General features: G+C 41.6%; 3 protein-coding genes across 3 annotated transcripts in view; all 3 read right to left on the bottom strand.

The window, feature by feature from the left end:
• The window catches only part of LOC107191656 (glypican-6), a 61,702-nt gene extending 58,094 nt beyond the window's left edge, over positions 1-3,608 (bottom strand). Inside the window, exon 1 of the mRNA XM_015580748.1 lies at positions 3,458-3,608. Coding sequence (XP_015436234.1) covers positions 3,458-3,608 — 151 coding nt within the window. The remainder of the gene's footprint in view (positions 1-3,457) is intronic.
• A 969-nt stretch (positions 3,609-4,577) lies between these two features.
• LOC107191641 (WD repeat-containing protein 35) lies at positions 4,578-8,213 on the bottom strand. Its single transcript, XM_015580727.1, has one exon. It carries the CDS (start codon positions 8,172-8,174, stop codon positions 4,578-4,580), a length of 3,597 nt encoding a protein of 1,198 aa, XP_015436213.1. The 5' UTR covers positions 8,175-8,213.
• A 1,522-nt stretch (positions 8,214-9,735) lies between these two features.
• On the bottom strand, positions 9,736-14,269 carry LOC107191587 (tonsoku-like protein). Its single transcript, XM_015580649.1, has 6 exons — positions 14,257-14,269; positions 13,829-14,089; positions 13,585-13,753; positions 13,085-13,500; positions 10,989-12,995; positions 9,736-10,893 (listed from the first exon to the last, which is right to left on the bottom strand). Exons 1-6 carry the CDS (start codon positions 14,267-14,269, stop codon positions 9,932-9,934), a joined length of 3,828 nt encoding a protein of 1,275 aa, XP_015436135.1. The 3' UTR covers positions 9,736-9,931.
• Positions 14,270-14,469: the final 200 nt, after the last annotated feature.

Raw genomic sequence — 14,469 nt, 5'->3', positions numbered from 1 at the left:
ATTCTATCCACGCCTCACGCCACGGTTTAGCCGATCGTCCAAGGAACACTGGACAGGACTTTCTAGGCTGTGTGTTTCGATACCCGGAAGAATTATGCAGGAATTTCACGTTCCATGATCATCTTGGGGAGGGATCCAGGGATCCTTCTCTCCGAACGTTGCCAGTCCGCATACAAAATTCAAGAGAGCCCCCCCCCCCTCCTCAAGCACAGATGCCCATATTTCTTCAAGAAACGTGTGCGGCATCTCCCGTTCCTCCTTTTTTGCCCTCGTGTATATGCATCTCCCTCGGATCTTCGCGATGCCAACCAACAACTTAACAATACATGTACATATGTATGTATACGGAGTGGAGGTTCTATGCTTGTCGTCCGTGTGTATCGGAATTTCCAATTGAACGGCGTTTAACACATGTGTGTGCAACGGATGCTGCCCGATACATACGTATTTACCTACCTACCCCTACACACTATTCACGATTCTCCGAGAATCTTCGAATCGAGTGTGTGTTCGATCGCTCTATTTCCGCGACTCTGCGGGCTGTTTGTCTAAAATCGCGCGCGGTTTCTCCCATCCTCCGTAGCCCTCGTCTACGAATCTCTGATCCGGTTTCACTTTACGCGCAAATCCGTACGTACGTATGTATGTATGTATGTATGTATGTATGTATGTATGTATGTATGTATGTATGTATGTATGTAAATACTAGTGATGGCAATACAATTGCGAAGAAACGCACAAGCTTCTCGAAGGCGCGACACGAATGTTGGCTGTCGATTCAACTCGCGTACACACGAGCACACACTACCAGAAACCGATATACTAGACTAGACGTTGTTGCGTCATCCGAACAATCGATCCATACATATTATATGGGTCGCATTTATACCGGATATCGAGTCCGACCGAACGACGCTCGTCTTCGTTACACGCTAGAGAAACTGGTAGATCGTCGGCTTTAAACTTTAAACGTCGTGGTTAGTAAATACGGGAAGAGGAGACACACAGAAGGGTGCACAATTTCATCGGGAACCTTCTCGTTCCTACGTGATTAATCGGAAGCCATCCAAGATATTGAATATCATGATCGTTGACGAGTACAAACTACCGACGTACACTTGCAATCTTAATTAAATCGACCAATGAAGATGACTTTCGTTTGCCCCGCTGTTAAATAGCTATGCTCATTAATCTTAACTCATGATGAATCCGTTGAACCGAAAGAAAAAGAAAAAAGAAAAAAGAAATTCTCAACACACGAAATTATTGTCGAGGATTCTCGACCGAAAGGACCGAGAATACTCACTTAAGATAAGTGACCGAGAGAAATCGTTGACGAAAGCGTTAAAGCATGATTCGTGTCGGTATAACCATTTTCTCGTCCGTTTCTTGGCCCTTTCCCCCGAGGTCCTTCGAAGACAACTCAAAGAGAAGAGAAAAGAGTATACCTATGTACCTACGATGACAGTTAAAAATTCCGAACGACTAGCCACTCCGTCGATCGATACAAGCTTCTCATTCCGGATCCCGGAATGTCTGTTCTCAGAGTCATCCCCCCTAGGAAAGACACGCACCTGTTTAGACGCATATGTCTTTCGGTTCCAACTTCTTCTGGTCTATCCCACCCGATTGTTAAGTAATTTTCTTTTCGACGAGCCGAAAAGAGGGCGGAAAACCCTCGAGAAAGCATTCCAAGGGGAAACGAACGAATAATGAACGCGTCGAAGGCTCGCGTGGGTGGTCTTCGAAGCCTTGAAAGAGCTCGCGATATGCACATCGAAAGGAATTCCTTAAGCCTTGAACTAACAGATGATAGACACATATATCGGTTACGAGACGATTAAGGTAAACAAAAAGACTACGCGATGGACGACGAAGACGGCAATTTCTATGCATTCATAGTTCTGCAGGCGAAACGAAGGACAAGCAGGAAAACTGTCGAGCAGTGCGCGACTAAATCGAAAAGTGGCATATTTTACAAAGCTCAGGTAGAACAGACCTGAGAATTGGTCAGGTAAATGACTCGGGTGTTCGTAGCCACGGCGTAGCACGGCCAGGGTGGAAAAATCGGTATGCAGAGATCACGGCGAGATATCATATACATATACAATGAAAGTAAAAACGTCCAGGTCAAGGCTCTTCCTCCGGTCTCTCCGGATGCTCCCGTCGGTCAACTTAGATTAATACCACTCGTTAAACAAAGTTCTTTTACGATCACTGCTAGCGGTCACGAGGGACATATTGAATAAGAGCGCTTGATCGATTTAGATTAGTTTGGACTGTGGTTTACCGTGGCACAAACTGCTCTCCGTTCGCCGATTGATCATTAGATTCTGAGAACGGTCACCGAGCACAGCATCAGCGGCACACACACACACACACACACACACACACACACACAACCTCTCCTTTAGCCAATTCCTCGATATTCGATCAATTGTACACCTACAGCTGGGCAGACTTACGAAAGTCTATAATAAAGTAAAGAAAGGGTGGATTTCGATATTATTCTCGAGTTTGATCGTCGCGTTCAAAGATAGATATAATTCCTCGTTATGTCTTGTTGTCGAGAGTAAATACATTTTTGAATGTATGGACGGACTGGATTGCGCCATCCGATAAGCTCGGACAAGCTCTCCGTTGTGTAGGTACTCCCTACGGGGGAACAGGCACACGACTGGGGATGGTCGAACGGTCGGAACGACGGTACGATAGCTTGCTATTGTAGACGGTGTAATAAATCGCATAGTAGACATTACCTAATGTGTCCAAGTGAAAAAAATGTTTAAACTCTGTGGGGGCTCCAAAGTGTTTATTTCATCTGTTGCGTTCACGGCGGCTGGCCAACCCAACTGGGTTTGGCTGTCGCGCACGCAGCACGCAGCAGATCCACGCCACCAGTCCAGAGTGTTCGCGCGTCAAATTCCATCCTGATAGCTTCCAAGAATTTTTCTTCCCTTCGTTTTTTTCTCTCTCCCGACACAACCACACCACAACGGTGTCCCCGTCGCTGAGACATGTAGCCTAGAATATGTACTGCTCTCGACGGATCCCCCACCCCTCACAAAACACGTTACAAATCATTGCCCGTAAATCGTTGTAATTTTTCAATGATCGGTGCTCGAGCGCGAACGATACAAATTTTCAATGTTCCCAATTACTCCGTGCGAGTGATCAACCAATAGGTTAGAACGAGATTATCGTCGAGTTTATCGGTGCCCCTCTAATTTCGTCCGATATAACGTGAACAGATAAAATGAAAACTATCGTAACATCGAATCTAAACCGACCGAATCGGTTCAGATTCCCGACGATGCACAATTTCTTCTCCGACAACATTGTTTATCGATTATATTACGTGAAGAAACGCAAAAAAAAAAAAAAAAAAAAAAAAAAAAAAAAAAAAAAAAAAAAAAAAAAAGAAAAAAAAAGAAAGAAAGAAGAGAAAAGTACTTACAGGGAATCGCCTCCTTTGGAATGTCACTGGCAGGAAAGCCCTGAGACTCGAAATAGGGTCTGACAGCGTCGCATTTTAATCCGGCGTGAACCGTGTTCGTGGTGACGCTAAGGATCAGGATAACGCACAACATCGACGGCACGGCACACATCCACGTCGTCGTCATCGTCATCATCTCCGTGGGAATCACACGGGACGCACTCACCAAGTTGCACGACGACGCTCGCGTCTACTGAACATTCGCGGTAAACTGAACGATTCGTATTCGCCGATCGGCTCGGCGAGCGCTTTCCACGATTCGAAACGAACCGCGCCACGATGATATCCTTCGAGAGAGTGGGAATGATTTAAAGAGAAACGACGACAATACCCCCGTAACAAAAAAAGGAAGGAAGGAAGGAAGGACGCGATGGTGCCGAGATACGATGATGCGATGCTTCGCAACAAAACGTGGTGGAACGTTCCCCCACGTTTACTCGAGACGCACTGACCGACTGGTGGAAACGAACGCGTGCCGGTTACTCCGCGCATGCGCAGATCCACGCACGCGCACTCCATGGAACAGACCTATTCGAAACGCGGCGCGCGAATCGCACCCAGCCGCTCTCGCCATACGGCTATATGTATGTATCCATAGATACTTGCGTGCAAGCCGTTTTTATTCGACTTTTTTTTCTCCTATGTAAACCTACTTCTCCGTTTTATAATAATATCAATAAATACGGTTTATATTATTCTCGGGGAAGCGACAGATTGAAGGAAAATTGGAAAGAACGGCCAAGAAAATTGAAAATACATTTATACCCTCACCTGGCCAACAACTGTGTAAATTCCTGTAAATGATTTTACATAAATATATTCTAGCATTGGACGGTATTGATACTCTGAACGGTGGACGGAATCGGTATTCGCTATACAGTTAAAAGTACTTGATAACATAGGTATAGTATAGTATAGTATAGTATAGTATAGTATAGTATAGTATAGTATAGCAGTAGCATATACATATACGGTAAAGGAATAAGGAAGAGAAAGAGTGAAAAACGACAAAGAAATGCAACGGACTCGAAAAAAAGAAGAGTGAAGAACGCGTAAATACTTGGATTCGTGATACAAGCTACTACATATAGGTGACTGTGCTATGGCATAAAGGGCAAGCATTTATATTAACGACGTCTCGTTCCGTGGCGACGTGATGTTTGCAAACAGTACAGGTCCACGCGTTCCCGAGATCCATCAACGGTTTCCCGGAAACGATGCAAGCAGGGAATCTGGTTGAACAACTGGGACAGGCGACGCACCAGTCGGGCACAAGACTCTCGCAATTCGTGCATTCGGCCTTTGAGTTACGAACGTCCCTCGGGCTGTGCTTCGTAAAAACGTCCAGCGCCAAGTTCTCGTACTCTTCTCTGGTCGTCTCCGGGATCACCTCCAACGATTCCAGCTTGATGAACGCCTTCGAACAGACGGCAAAGGAACGATGAACAGCGCTGGACAACGCGAGCAAACAGTAAATGTCCTCGGGTGCCAGAATGTCTTCGTATTCTCTGAGCCGCAGAGCGATTTTCATAGCCGCGTCGAAATTTCCCGCGTATATCTGCCTGTGCGCCATCAAGAGAAAGTGGTACGCCTCCGCGCCTCTCCAAGCGTTCTCTATCACACGAGAATCTTCGTTGTTCTCGACTAAACCCATCACGATGTTGCTGCGAGTCCCTTTGATCGCCGGGGTACTGTTAACGTGTTCCTCTATCAGCAACGCGGCCAGCACGTATATCTTCTTCACGCGCAATGGATTCTTTCGGAAACTCGCATGTTCCTCAGCCAGCTGTAACAACAGCTTGGCAGCTTCTAGGTTGTAATTCGCTTTCTTGTACAGCTCGATCGCCTGTAATCTCTTGCCGTTCGATAAAAGGTGATTGGCGTATTTATTCAATAACTCGCCGATCTGAGCCATTTTATAGGTCTTGGCCAATTCCACGGCCTGGTCCCAATGATTCAAGCGAACGCACGTATCCACGGCCAATTTCACGTCACCGTACTTTATGTAAGCCGCGACGGCCTGCGAACACATGCCCACGGATGCCAGCATCCTGGCCACCCTCTTCAACAACGGGCTCTTGTCCGGCAATTGTTGCACCGTTTCCGCGACCTGAACGAAATCCTCCAACTTGTAATAGCATTCAAGCAACTTCTCCAGGTTTCTACTTTTCTCGTAATACTCTTTTGCACCCTCCCAATTCTGTCTTTCGGCATAATACTCTCCGATCTTGTTGTAAGCATGCTCCATCTGCTTGTCGGATCCACCGATGCCCATTTTCATTAACTGCACCACGCGGAAGTAGTCGCCCAATTTTTGCCGCAACGAAATAGCGAGATCCGTTCTGTCCATGTCCAAGTAGAATTTCTCCGCCTCGTCGTAGTTGCCCAGATACGCCGCCACCTCCGCTTTCTTCAGTTGATCGTTATGCACGTTTTGCAAACGTTTTATAAACTGTATGCCCAAGTAATCGGTGCAACGAACCATCGCGTTCTCCGCGGTCTCCAAGTCCAATTTCTTCAGCGCCGATTCCCCCAACAAACGCCATAATCGCGGATGGGGATTATCCTGAATGAAGTTCTGAGCTTCCTTTAAACCAACCTTCACCAATAACTCTCTGGTGTCTCTCAAAGATTTCACCTCCAGATCCACTATCAATTCGTTCCTGGTATCTTCCGGCTTTTGCATAAGATCATCCAACAGCACACATCGTATCTCTAAATCTTGAAACGAACAAATGTACCCGGAACACGATATCGGCTCCTCCGGATCTAATTCCCTCAGCACGTACATTCGGGTCTTCTCCATGATGGCCAGTAAAGTCGGATTATCTTGTGCCCAGCACATTGCCCATACATCTTTCCTCTCGAATTTCTTTATATCGTCCACCGACTCGTTGCCGTTGCCGTTGCCGTTGCCGTTGCCGTTACCGTCGCCGTCGTCTTTCGAATCATAATTATTCGAATCACCTTCCAAGTCTAGCATCGTCAATAGACCGCTTGTATCCATGATAGATGCACGGGACGAGTCGCAGTTGATTGAGATTTTGTACAGTTTACACGCCGTATTGTATCTATTCGTAATGGTCACTTGCGGCAGAGAGTATCGCTGAATCATACCCGATTCTCTGCCAACTAATAAAACATTCTCGGTTGCGGATAAACAACAAATCGGGTCCATGCTGGCTTTCGTATTGATCGGCGCTTCGAACGATCTATCCTTATCCAAATCTTGAATAACTTCTGTCACACCTGTCGGTGTTTCGTCGACGTGATAAATTTTCTCTCTCTTTATCTTGCCCGTATTGAACGCGGCGTTACGCGGAGTACGATAACTCCATACTAGAAAATTATTCTTGGACGCGGTAATCACGACGTTGTTAGTCATGCTCACCCATAATGGCTCGAAATTTATGAACTTGCTGTCTATCGGAGTGGCTATGGAATTGCAGACCAAAAGAGCAAACTGCTCCGAACCTTGTGCAGGATCGTTCTTCACTGCCAACACGCAATGCTCTCCGCAGGAATCTATCGCTATCAACGCTCTCGCATATTTCGTGCAACACGTGTTGTTCACCGTGTTCCAAAATGTAATGGAAATGCCATCGTTGCCGATCCTCTCGTTCGTGTACACGACCGTCTTACTGAAATACGTCCACTTGTAGTCCAAACGAATATTCGCAAAGTATATATGAGAATCGACGGATAACGCTACTCTCAGAGATCCACCTTCCCACGCGCAGCATGTCACCTCCCTGCCAGGTATCCTCAGAGTTCTCATGTGTTTACCGAACGGACTATAGAATTGAATCACGTTCGTATCCTTTGTCTCCCCGTTACCTAGTAACGGCATCGTACCTGTCACCGCCAGCAAAGACCCGTAACTATTCCAACAACACCATGCCGCTGTCATCCCAGTCTCGAGAACGATCGGATTGTCGTCGTTTGTATTCCGCATAAATACTACCCTACCGTTTCTGTAGCAAATTCCCAGGGTGGGACAATCTAAGGCGACGTAGCCGTTTCTCCCGTCGTACCATTGCAACGCTACTATCGTTTCATTTTCTCCGCTATTCACCGGTATCATACTTAATTTCGTTAAAAATACACCTTGGTTATCGTAAAGATGAACTTCCCCGTTTTTCAACCCGAACAGTAATAATTTCCCGTCCGGAGACCACTGGACGGCGGCAAGAGATACACCCTTCAAGTCTTTTCCCCAGATTCTATTACCGTCTACCGAGCCGACTATAACCGATCCGTCTTCGTAAACTATGCAGATTTTTAGTCCGTCCAAACTCCACGCCATTCCTTTCACCACCGATTTGTTACAATTATTTATCATTTCGTCGTACCAAGAACCTTTGTACAGCATCCAAACGATTATTACACCATTCTCGTCGCTCGAGGTGAATTTTTGGTGCTGCTCGTTCCAAGTAACCACTTGCACATGCCCACTATGTCCCTCCAATGTCTGGTTCATGCTCAAATTGCTAGCAGTTGTTATATTACGAGACTTTCCTCCACTGTTAGAACCGCTCGTATTCGAATCTACCCGAAGTACTTTTAATAGACCATCCTCTCCTCCAACTGCTACATATCCTTCTTTCTGATTCCATGCTATGCAATTAAGCCGGAAATTGTTTGGTATTGCAATTTTTTTACTTAAATAAACAAACATTTTCTGTCTATCAATTAAGAGCCCCTCAGTGAAATTTCATTCTTTCTTTACTACATGTGCTTCCTGAAAAAGATAATATTACAAAATTATTGTAGGACGACAGATTGATTACCGGGTCAGGAATCGTACCCGACAATCAGCTACCGGATCGAGAATTAAATCCAGGGTCTTTCACGTGTTCTAGGAGATTGCTACCGGGTCCGCCAGCGATTATTCCTCTCCAAATTCATATAACCGTGCATAAAAATGGCGCGCTGCCGCCATGCTCTATCGCTTACATACACATACTTTACCAAACGAACGTAGCTGTCCTTAGCTACATATAAATTATAAAAATCCAAATATCGCACAAATGTAATCTAGGGCCAAGGACAAATCCTACTTCTGAAATTGTAGGAGAAAAAGAATCGACCGGTCGGATATACCGGTTTCCCTTCTCTCTATTCGTATAAAACGTATACCGTATACCGTATACCGTATACCGTATACCGTATACCGTATACCGTATACCGTATACCGTATACCGTATACCGTATACCGTATACCGTATAACGTATAACGTATAACGTATAACGTATAACGTATCATATACACAAAAATGGCTGCGCTGCACTTTAACGATTAGGTTACTAAACATTATTTTACTATTCTATCCGTAGGCCTTTTACTGCATTACTTACTTTACTGCGCTATAACAATATTCTTGACACTTGTCACAATCAATAAACATATTTATTTGTGTAATTAATAAGTTCAATGTGTAGCATGCGTCGAAAATTAGACAGTTTTTGTCAAACCTTCTACACAGCACAACGTTCTTTATTCCGACAAATTCTCCGATAGGCATTTAAAGTACTTGATTTCAAGTTGTACACGTTTTGACTGAAAATTGAATTTAAGAAGCGAAAGAACGATTAGTGTAAACAAGAGTTTCGTTAGACGCACACATTGAACGAGTATACGTTACCATCTGTCATTTACAGTTCCATTCCCATTGCATACCAACGTTTCAAACAGTCGGAACAAGAGGGAATAAGTCGGAACAGATCGTCGGAACAATGGAAACGGTATCCATCAGACTCTGACTGACTCCGACGACACAAGAAGAGTTACCAGCAAAAACAAGAGCTAACATTTCAGCCCGAATATCGAAAAGTACCCATACATAAAAAAATATATAAAATAAACCGTATAAACAATTAAATAAATAATGGTGAAAACTGTCAAAAATACCAGTGCCGCCATCTACGGCAAAACATCCAAGTTATTAGCAGATTAATACCACATTTTTGTCGCGAGATAGAGCAACTCCACTAGACCTACAAAAATGAAATACATATTATGCATCAGTATGTATTAAACAAAAATGTCACAATCGGCAATTATTAATATAATTATAATATTGTTCTAGGAAAATTCAATAAATAATGTGGCGTCTAAGTTCTACAATACTATGCTCTTGATGAAAATTATAAATTGATTTGTATTATAGATTTTCACCGAATATCAAATTTATACATAAATCGTTTTTAGAAAATTTTATTAAAAATCGAGTTTTCCAGCGTGTAAAAATATGGTTCATTGGTAAGTCATGTTAAATTCCAGCCGATTCTCTTCCATCAAACATGAAAGTATGAATGCCAAACGTATACGGTACATGTACATATAATAGAACAGGCGGAATAGAAACCACCTGCAACTTATTACATTATTTCAGAGTTCTATACAGATTTGTACATAAAAAAAAACTCTGAACTTTAGCTGGTAATCCTCCTATTAATGGGTTTAAAAATTACTAGATTATGGGACAAGTTTTTTACAACGCCTTTTCCTCGCCATAAATAAAGCCAACACTCGCATACACTAGTAAACATGTTCACGATGACTGTACAAACTTCTGGACTCTCGATAAATACTCCCGGATCTGGATACTCAGAAATACTTTTACAACCGCTAACATCGATGTGCCTTACCGTCGGTGCGTATTTTAATAGCAAATTCAAGGATTGCACACCTATTTCTCTGTTACCTCTCAGCACCAATTTAGAAAGATTCGATACCTGCGATAATATGTTTCTTACATCAATATCCGACAAGTGGCATGCAGCAAGCTCCAGACACTCCAAATTCGTAAATGAAACATTTGTGATATTGAAAATAGTTTTAACTAAATTATGTTCATTCGACGGAGCAGTATTTGATAAATTTAAATTAAGTAATTGTCTCTGTAAGGAGTTACAGAGTCCATCTTCGAAGAAGTTGTTCCAAGAAACATCTAAATTTACCAGGCTATTGTTATTCGAAAGAAAACGTAAATTGGACAGTTGACAATATCGTAACATTAAGGTACGAAGTTGTAATAAAGGAGTGAGAAGTTTACATAGTATTTCCTGGCTCGTTGGTCCAAGGGGATTATAGCTGAGATCTAACAATTTCAGTTGCAATGGCAAGTTTACCAACTTGTTCAAGCACTTGGAATCTATATCACATCCTTGTAAAGACAATTCCTGTAAAGTCGATAATTTTGAAAAGCAATCACTTAAAACGACCCCTACTATATCTTGTAATTCTCCATTGGATAAATCAAGTATTTGCACGTTCTTCTGATATTCTAAAGTCTTTAACACAGACAAAAGTTCTTGCTTACTAGTATCTTCCTGTTTTAATCTTAAGGTAAACGTATTCTCGCATGACTTTAAACACTTTGATATGACTTCACGTACTTCTGCAAATATTAACGATATAATAATTATATTAAGAAGTAAGTACATATACATTGGACACTGATAATTAAATGCCATTCAGAAAAAAGATACTTACTTATGCCATAAGTTCCACAAATGGTTCCATATCTTTCAACTATAGACGGCGTTTCCAATTCAATTATTTCGCATTTGTAACTTTGAACAATATCCCCTTCATTCAAAATTCTGAATATGTTATTCGAATTTACTGGAATACCGTTCATAGTTTTCAAATCGAGCTTTACATTACAGCCGGTATCATTGTAAAACTTTGTTTGAATATCAATTAATATTCCTTCGACCGACAATTGTGTTGTTGCTTTTGATAATTCTACCTGTGTTTTTAACATTTTCTCTTCAACGGATACATTTAAAATAATAGACTTAATTGCAGTATCGGCTTTTCTTGACTCTTGAAATTCAATAGGAGACGGATCCATAGGCGATGGTGTTCGAGAAACGGAATCTTTCGTAAATCCGACTGATAATAAAGACGTCTGCTGGTTTCTTCTTCGATGTCTATGTTCATTTAAAGAATGCATTACTTCAACGTCGCAACTATCATTACTCTCCTCGTCCGACAAATTTTCTTCCCGTTCCTTTAACGTATGACCTTGATCGTTTGTTCTTTTCCTTTTCGAATTCTTTTCGTAGTCAATGCCGCAATTGCTTGATTTTCTTTTTGCTAAAGTGACATTATCATTGGAAGACTTCTCCCATACACCCTCATCCATATCGTCTTCCAACCAATCATCCAAAACAACTTCTTCGCTATTCAAGAGCGGCTTTACGTTACGTTTAATACAAGTTGTAGATTTTCCAACTGGATCACTTCTATGTTTTAGACTTGCTATAGTTCTTTTATAGTCCTCGCCTGCGGAAATTGTTTCCACGTTATCCTCCTTATCATTAACATGTTTGTATATTAAGTTACGCGGCGATTTACTTGATCGTTTCAAGTTTGTTCTTGTGCTTATCGGGAGCATAACAGACAACTTCTTATACATTTCTTCATAATCTGCTTGCTCGTCCGAAGACAAGTAATCGACACGATCTCTCCACTGTTCTAAACAATCTAATACGGTGTCACCTTCGTTCGCCTTAAGTTCAACATTTGCTCCGTGTTCTATTAAGAGTCTCATCATAGAAATATTACCACAGGACGCTGCATCGTGAAGAGGTGTAACTCCCTGGCACATAAGACTTCCGGGATCATTTACCTCTGCACCGTTCTCTAACAATAACTTTGCAACTTCCACGTGGCCATGATTAGCAGCCTCGTGAAGAGGAGTCCAACCAAAATGATCTCTAACACATGTCGGATGACCAGCCGCTATTAATTTCTCGACACCTTCAATATTTCCATTGATACAAGCTACATGAAGTTGCGTTTCGCCTTTTTCGTTCCTTTTTACAGCTACCGACCTTTTCCTGGTTCGTCTCCTGTTCATCATTTTACTGTTCTCTTTGACCTTCAATTCAGTTTCTACATCCGACAAGTCTTCCAAACAAATGTTTGCACCAACGTTGTTTTCGTCCGATTCATCTTCGCTGTCTACACCACTGGATAATTCTTTTAGCGTCTCTAACTTTTCTTTAAGTGTTTCTATCTCCTCCACTTTTCCGGACTCGCTTAAATAATTTAACTGTTCTTTCAAAACAGACACTTCCAAGGAAACGTCGGTACAAACTTTTGCGTTATTTAAAGCTAAATTATAAACATCCTGAATCGTTTCATCGGTTGCTCGAGTAGCTATTAATAAATCTGCCAAGAACAAAGCAGACCGACAGATTTCACGTGGGTCCGTGCAGAGTTTTAATTCCTTCTGAGCAAACTCTAACGCCTCGTTATATCGTCTTACATCCTTCAAAGTCTGTGCTAGACTTAGCAAAGCTGCTCCCGTGCGATCGCTTCGAATTTCTTCTGCACATTTAAGCATTTTTCTGTAATAATCAACCGCTTTCTCGAAACAATGTGCCGCAACTGCTGCATCTCCAAGTACCTCATACAGTCTCATCTTGCCACTCGTACTTTTTTCTGTGCTTAGAGCTTGCTCAGTTGTATGTAAGGTCGCCACTAGAAGAAAAATGACTTTTAGAACAAAAAAATTATGTGCATTGAGATTATAAAAATTTGTATATAATTTTATATTTTCATGAATATACCAATTCTGAGTGTCTTCTCCACTTGTTGTTTAACATTTTCAGGCAAATTCTCTGTAACATAAAGGGACACCAATATCTTGCGCGATTCACACCATTTTTCCATTTTTAAAAGTATTTCTGCTTGAAATAATTGTGCTTCCGTCTTCAAAGATGTATTGTCGATTTCTGCAGCGGCTTCAAAATGTCTTAAAGCTGACACATAATCGTTTTGACGATCATGAATTCCGCCTAGAGCAATCTGTGTCCTGTGAAAATCTTCTCGTAAATTGTGTGTCTCGCACAATGCAGCAGCTTTCTCCACAAGATCAACAGCCTGATTATGTTCCTTTTGACCTTCTAGCACCAATCCCAAATTTAGGAGTAATCGTGCCCTCATAGTAATCAATTCCTTCAACTCTATATTTGTGTCTCCTAATCTAGATAATTAATTAACAAGTTAAGTACATTTCTTCCTCAAACAACTAATGCTGCATTGTAAACAATTAAAAAAAAAAATGTACTCATTGCACAGTCGTATACTCTTCACATAGGCTTTCCTCGCATTTGTGAGAGCTTCAATTTTTTTTTCTGAGTTTTCATGTAAACTTTCACCCCAGCAGAAATATGTTCTACCTAATGTCGCATAAGCTCGTTGTTCCTCTAATAAATTGTTTATCTCCTTGGCTCCTTCTACCTAAGACAAAAGTGTTGTTCCTATAATCACCTTGTATCATTTGATAAATTATTAATAATTTAAAAACATACCCAAATAATGATTCTGATGCTTTAATGCTTCCTCATAAATACCAAGGTTTACAAGTATTTCTCCAATCATTCTATGAGCCACAGCACTGTTTAGTTTATCACCTAAGATGTTACAAACCTCCAATTGTTCATTGTACTCTTGCAAAGCATCTTGGTATTTTCCTGTTTCGAAATATGCATCCCCAAGTTCTTTGACAATGTTCGCAAGTTGCTGAAGATTGCCATCTCGCTTCAGCCGATTCTTCTTTTTAATTAATTCTACAATTAGAGCCAAAAATTAATATGAATTAATAAAAATATTGTTTCTTCAACAGACAACAAAATGAGTAATGTTATGTCAATGTAGGTATGCACTGGTTAGTGGGTATTATAAATATTCGAAATGAAAAACCATAACATCGAATAGAGAAAACAAAATCAACACTTACTTTCTGTATCCATTGTGTAAATTTTCTAAAAAGAAATGAGTCACGATGGATGTGATTTAAATTTAAAGGAACTTTATGTTCAAGAACATGTTGTCACAGAAACACAGAGGCAAATATAAATTAAAAGTATGGTCACACACGAAAAATATATCAAACGTTACAGCACACGTTCATAACGGTAAAGAAGGAGGACAAAGCAGCACAAAGCAGCAC

This window comes from Dufourea novaeangliae, unplaced genomic scaffold (genome assembly GCF_001272555.1).
Source record: "Dufourea novaeangliae isolate 0120121106 unplaced genomic scaffold, ASM127255v1 scaffold228, whole genome shotgun sequence".
NCBI lineage: Eukaryota > Metazoa > Arthropoda > Insecta > Hymenoptera > Halictidae > Dufourea > Dufourea novaeangliae.
Note: the sequence above shows the minus strand (reverse complement) of the source record. Positions and strands in the feature narration are given on the sequence as shown.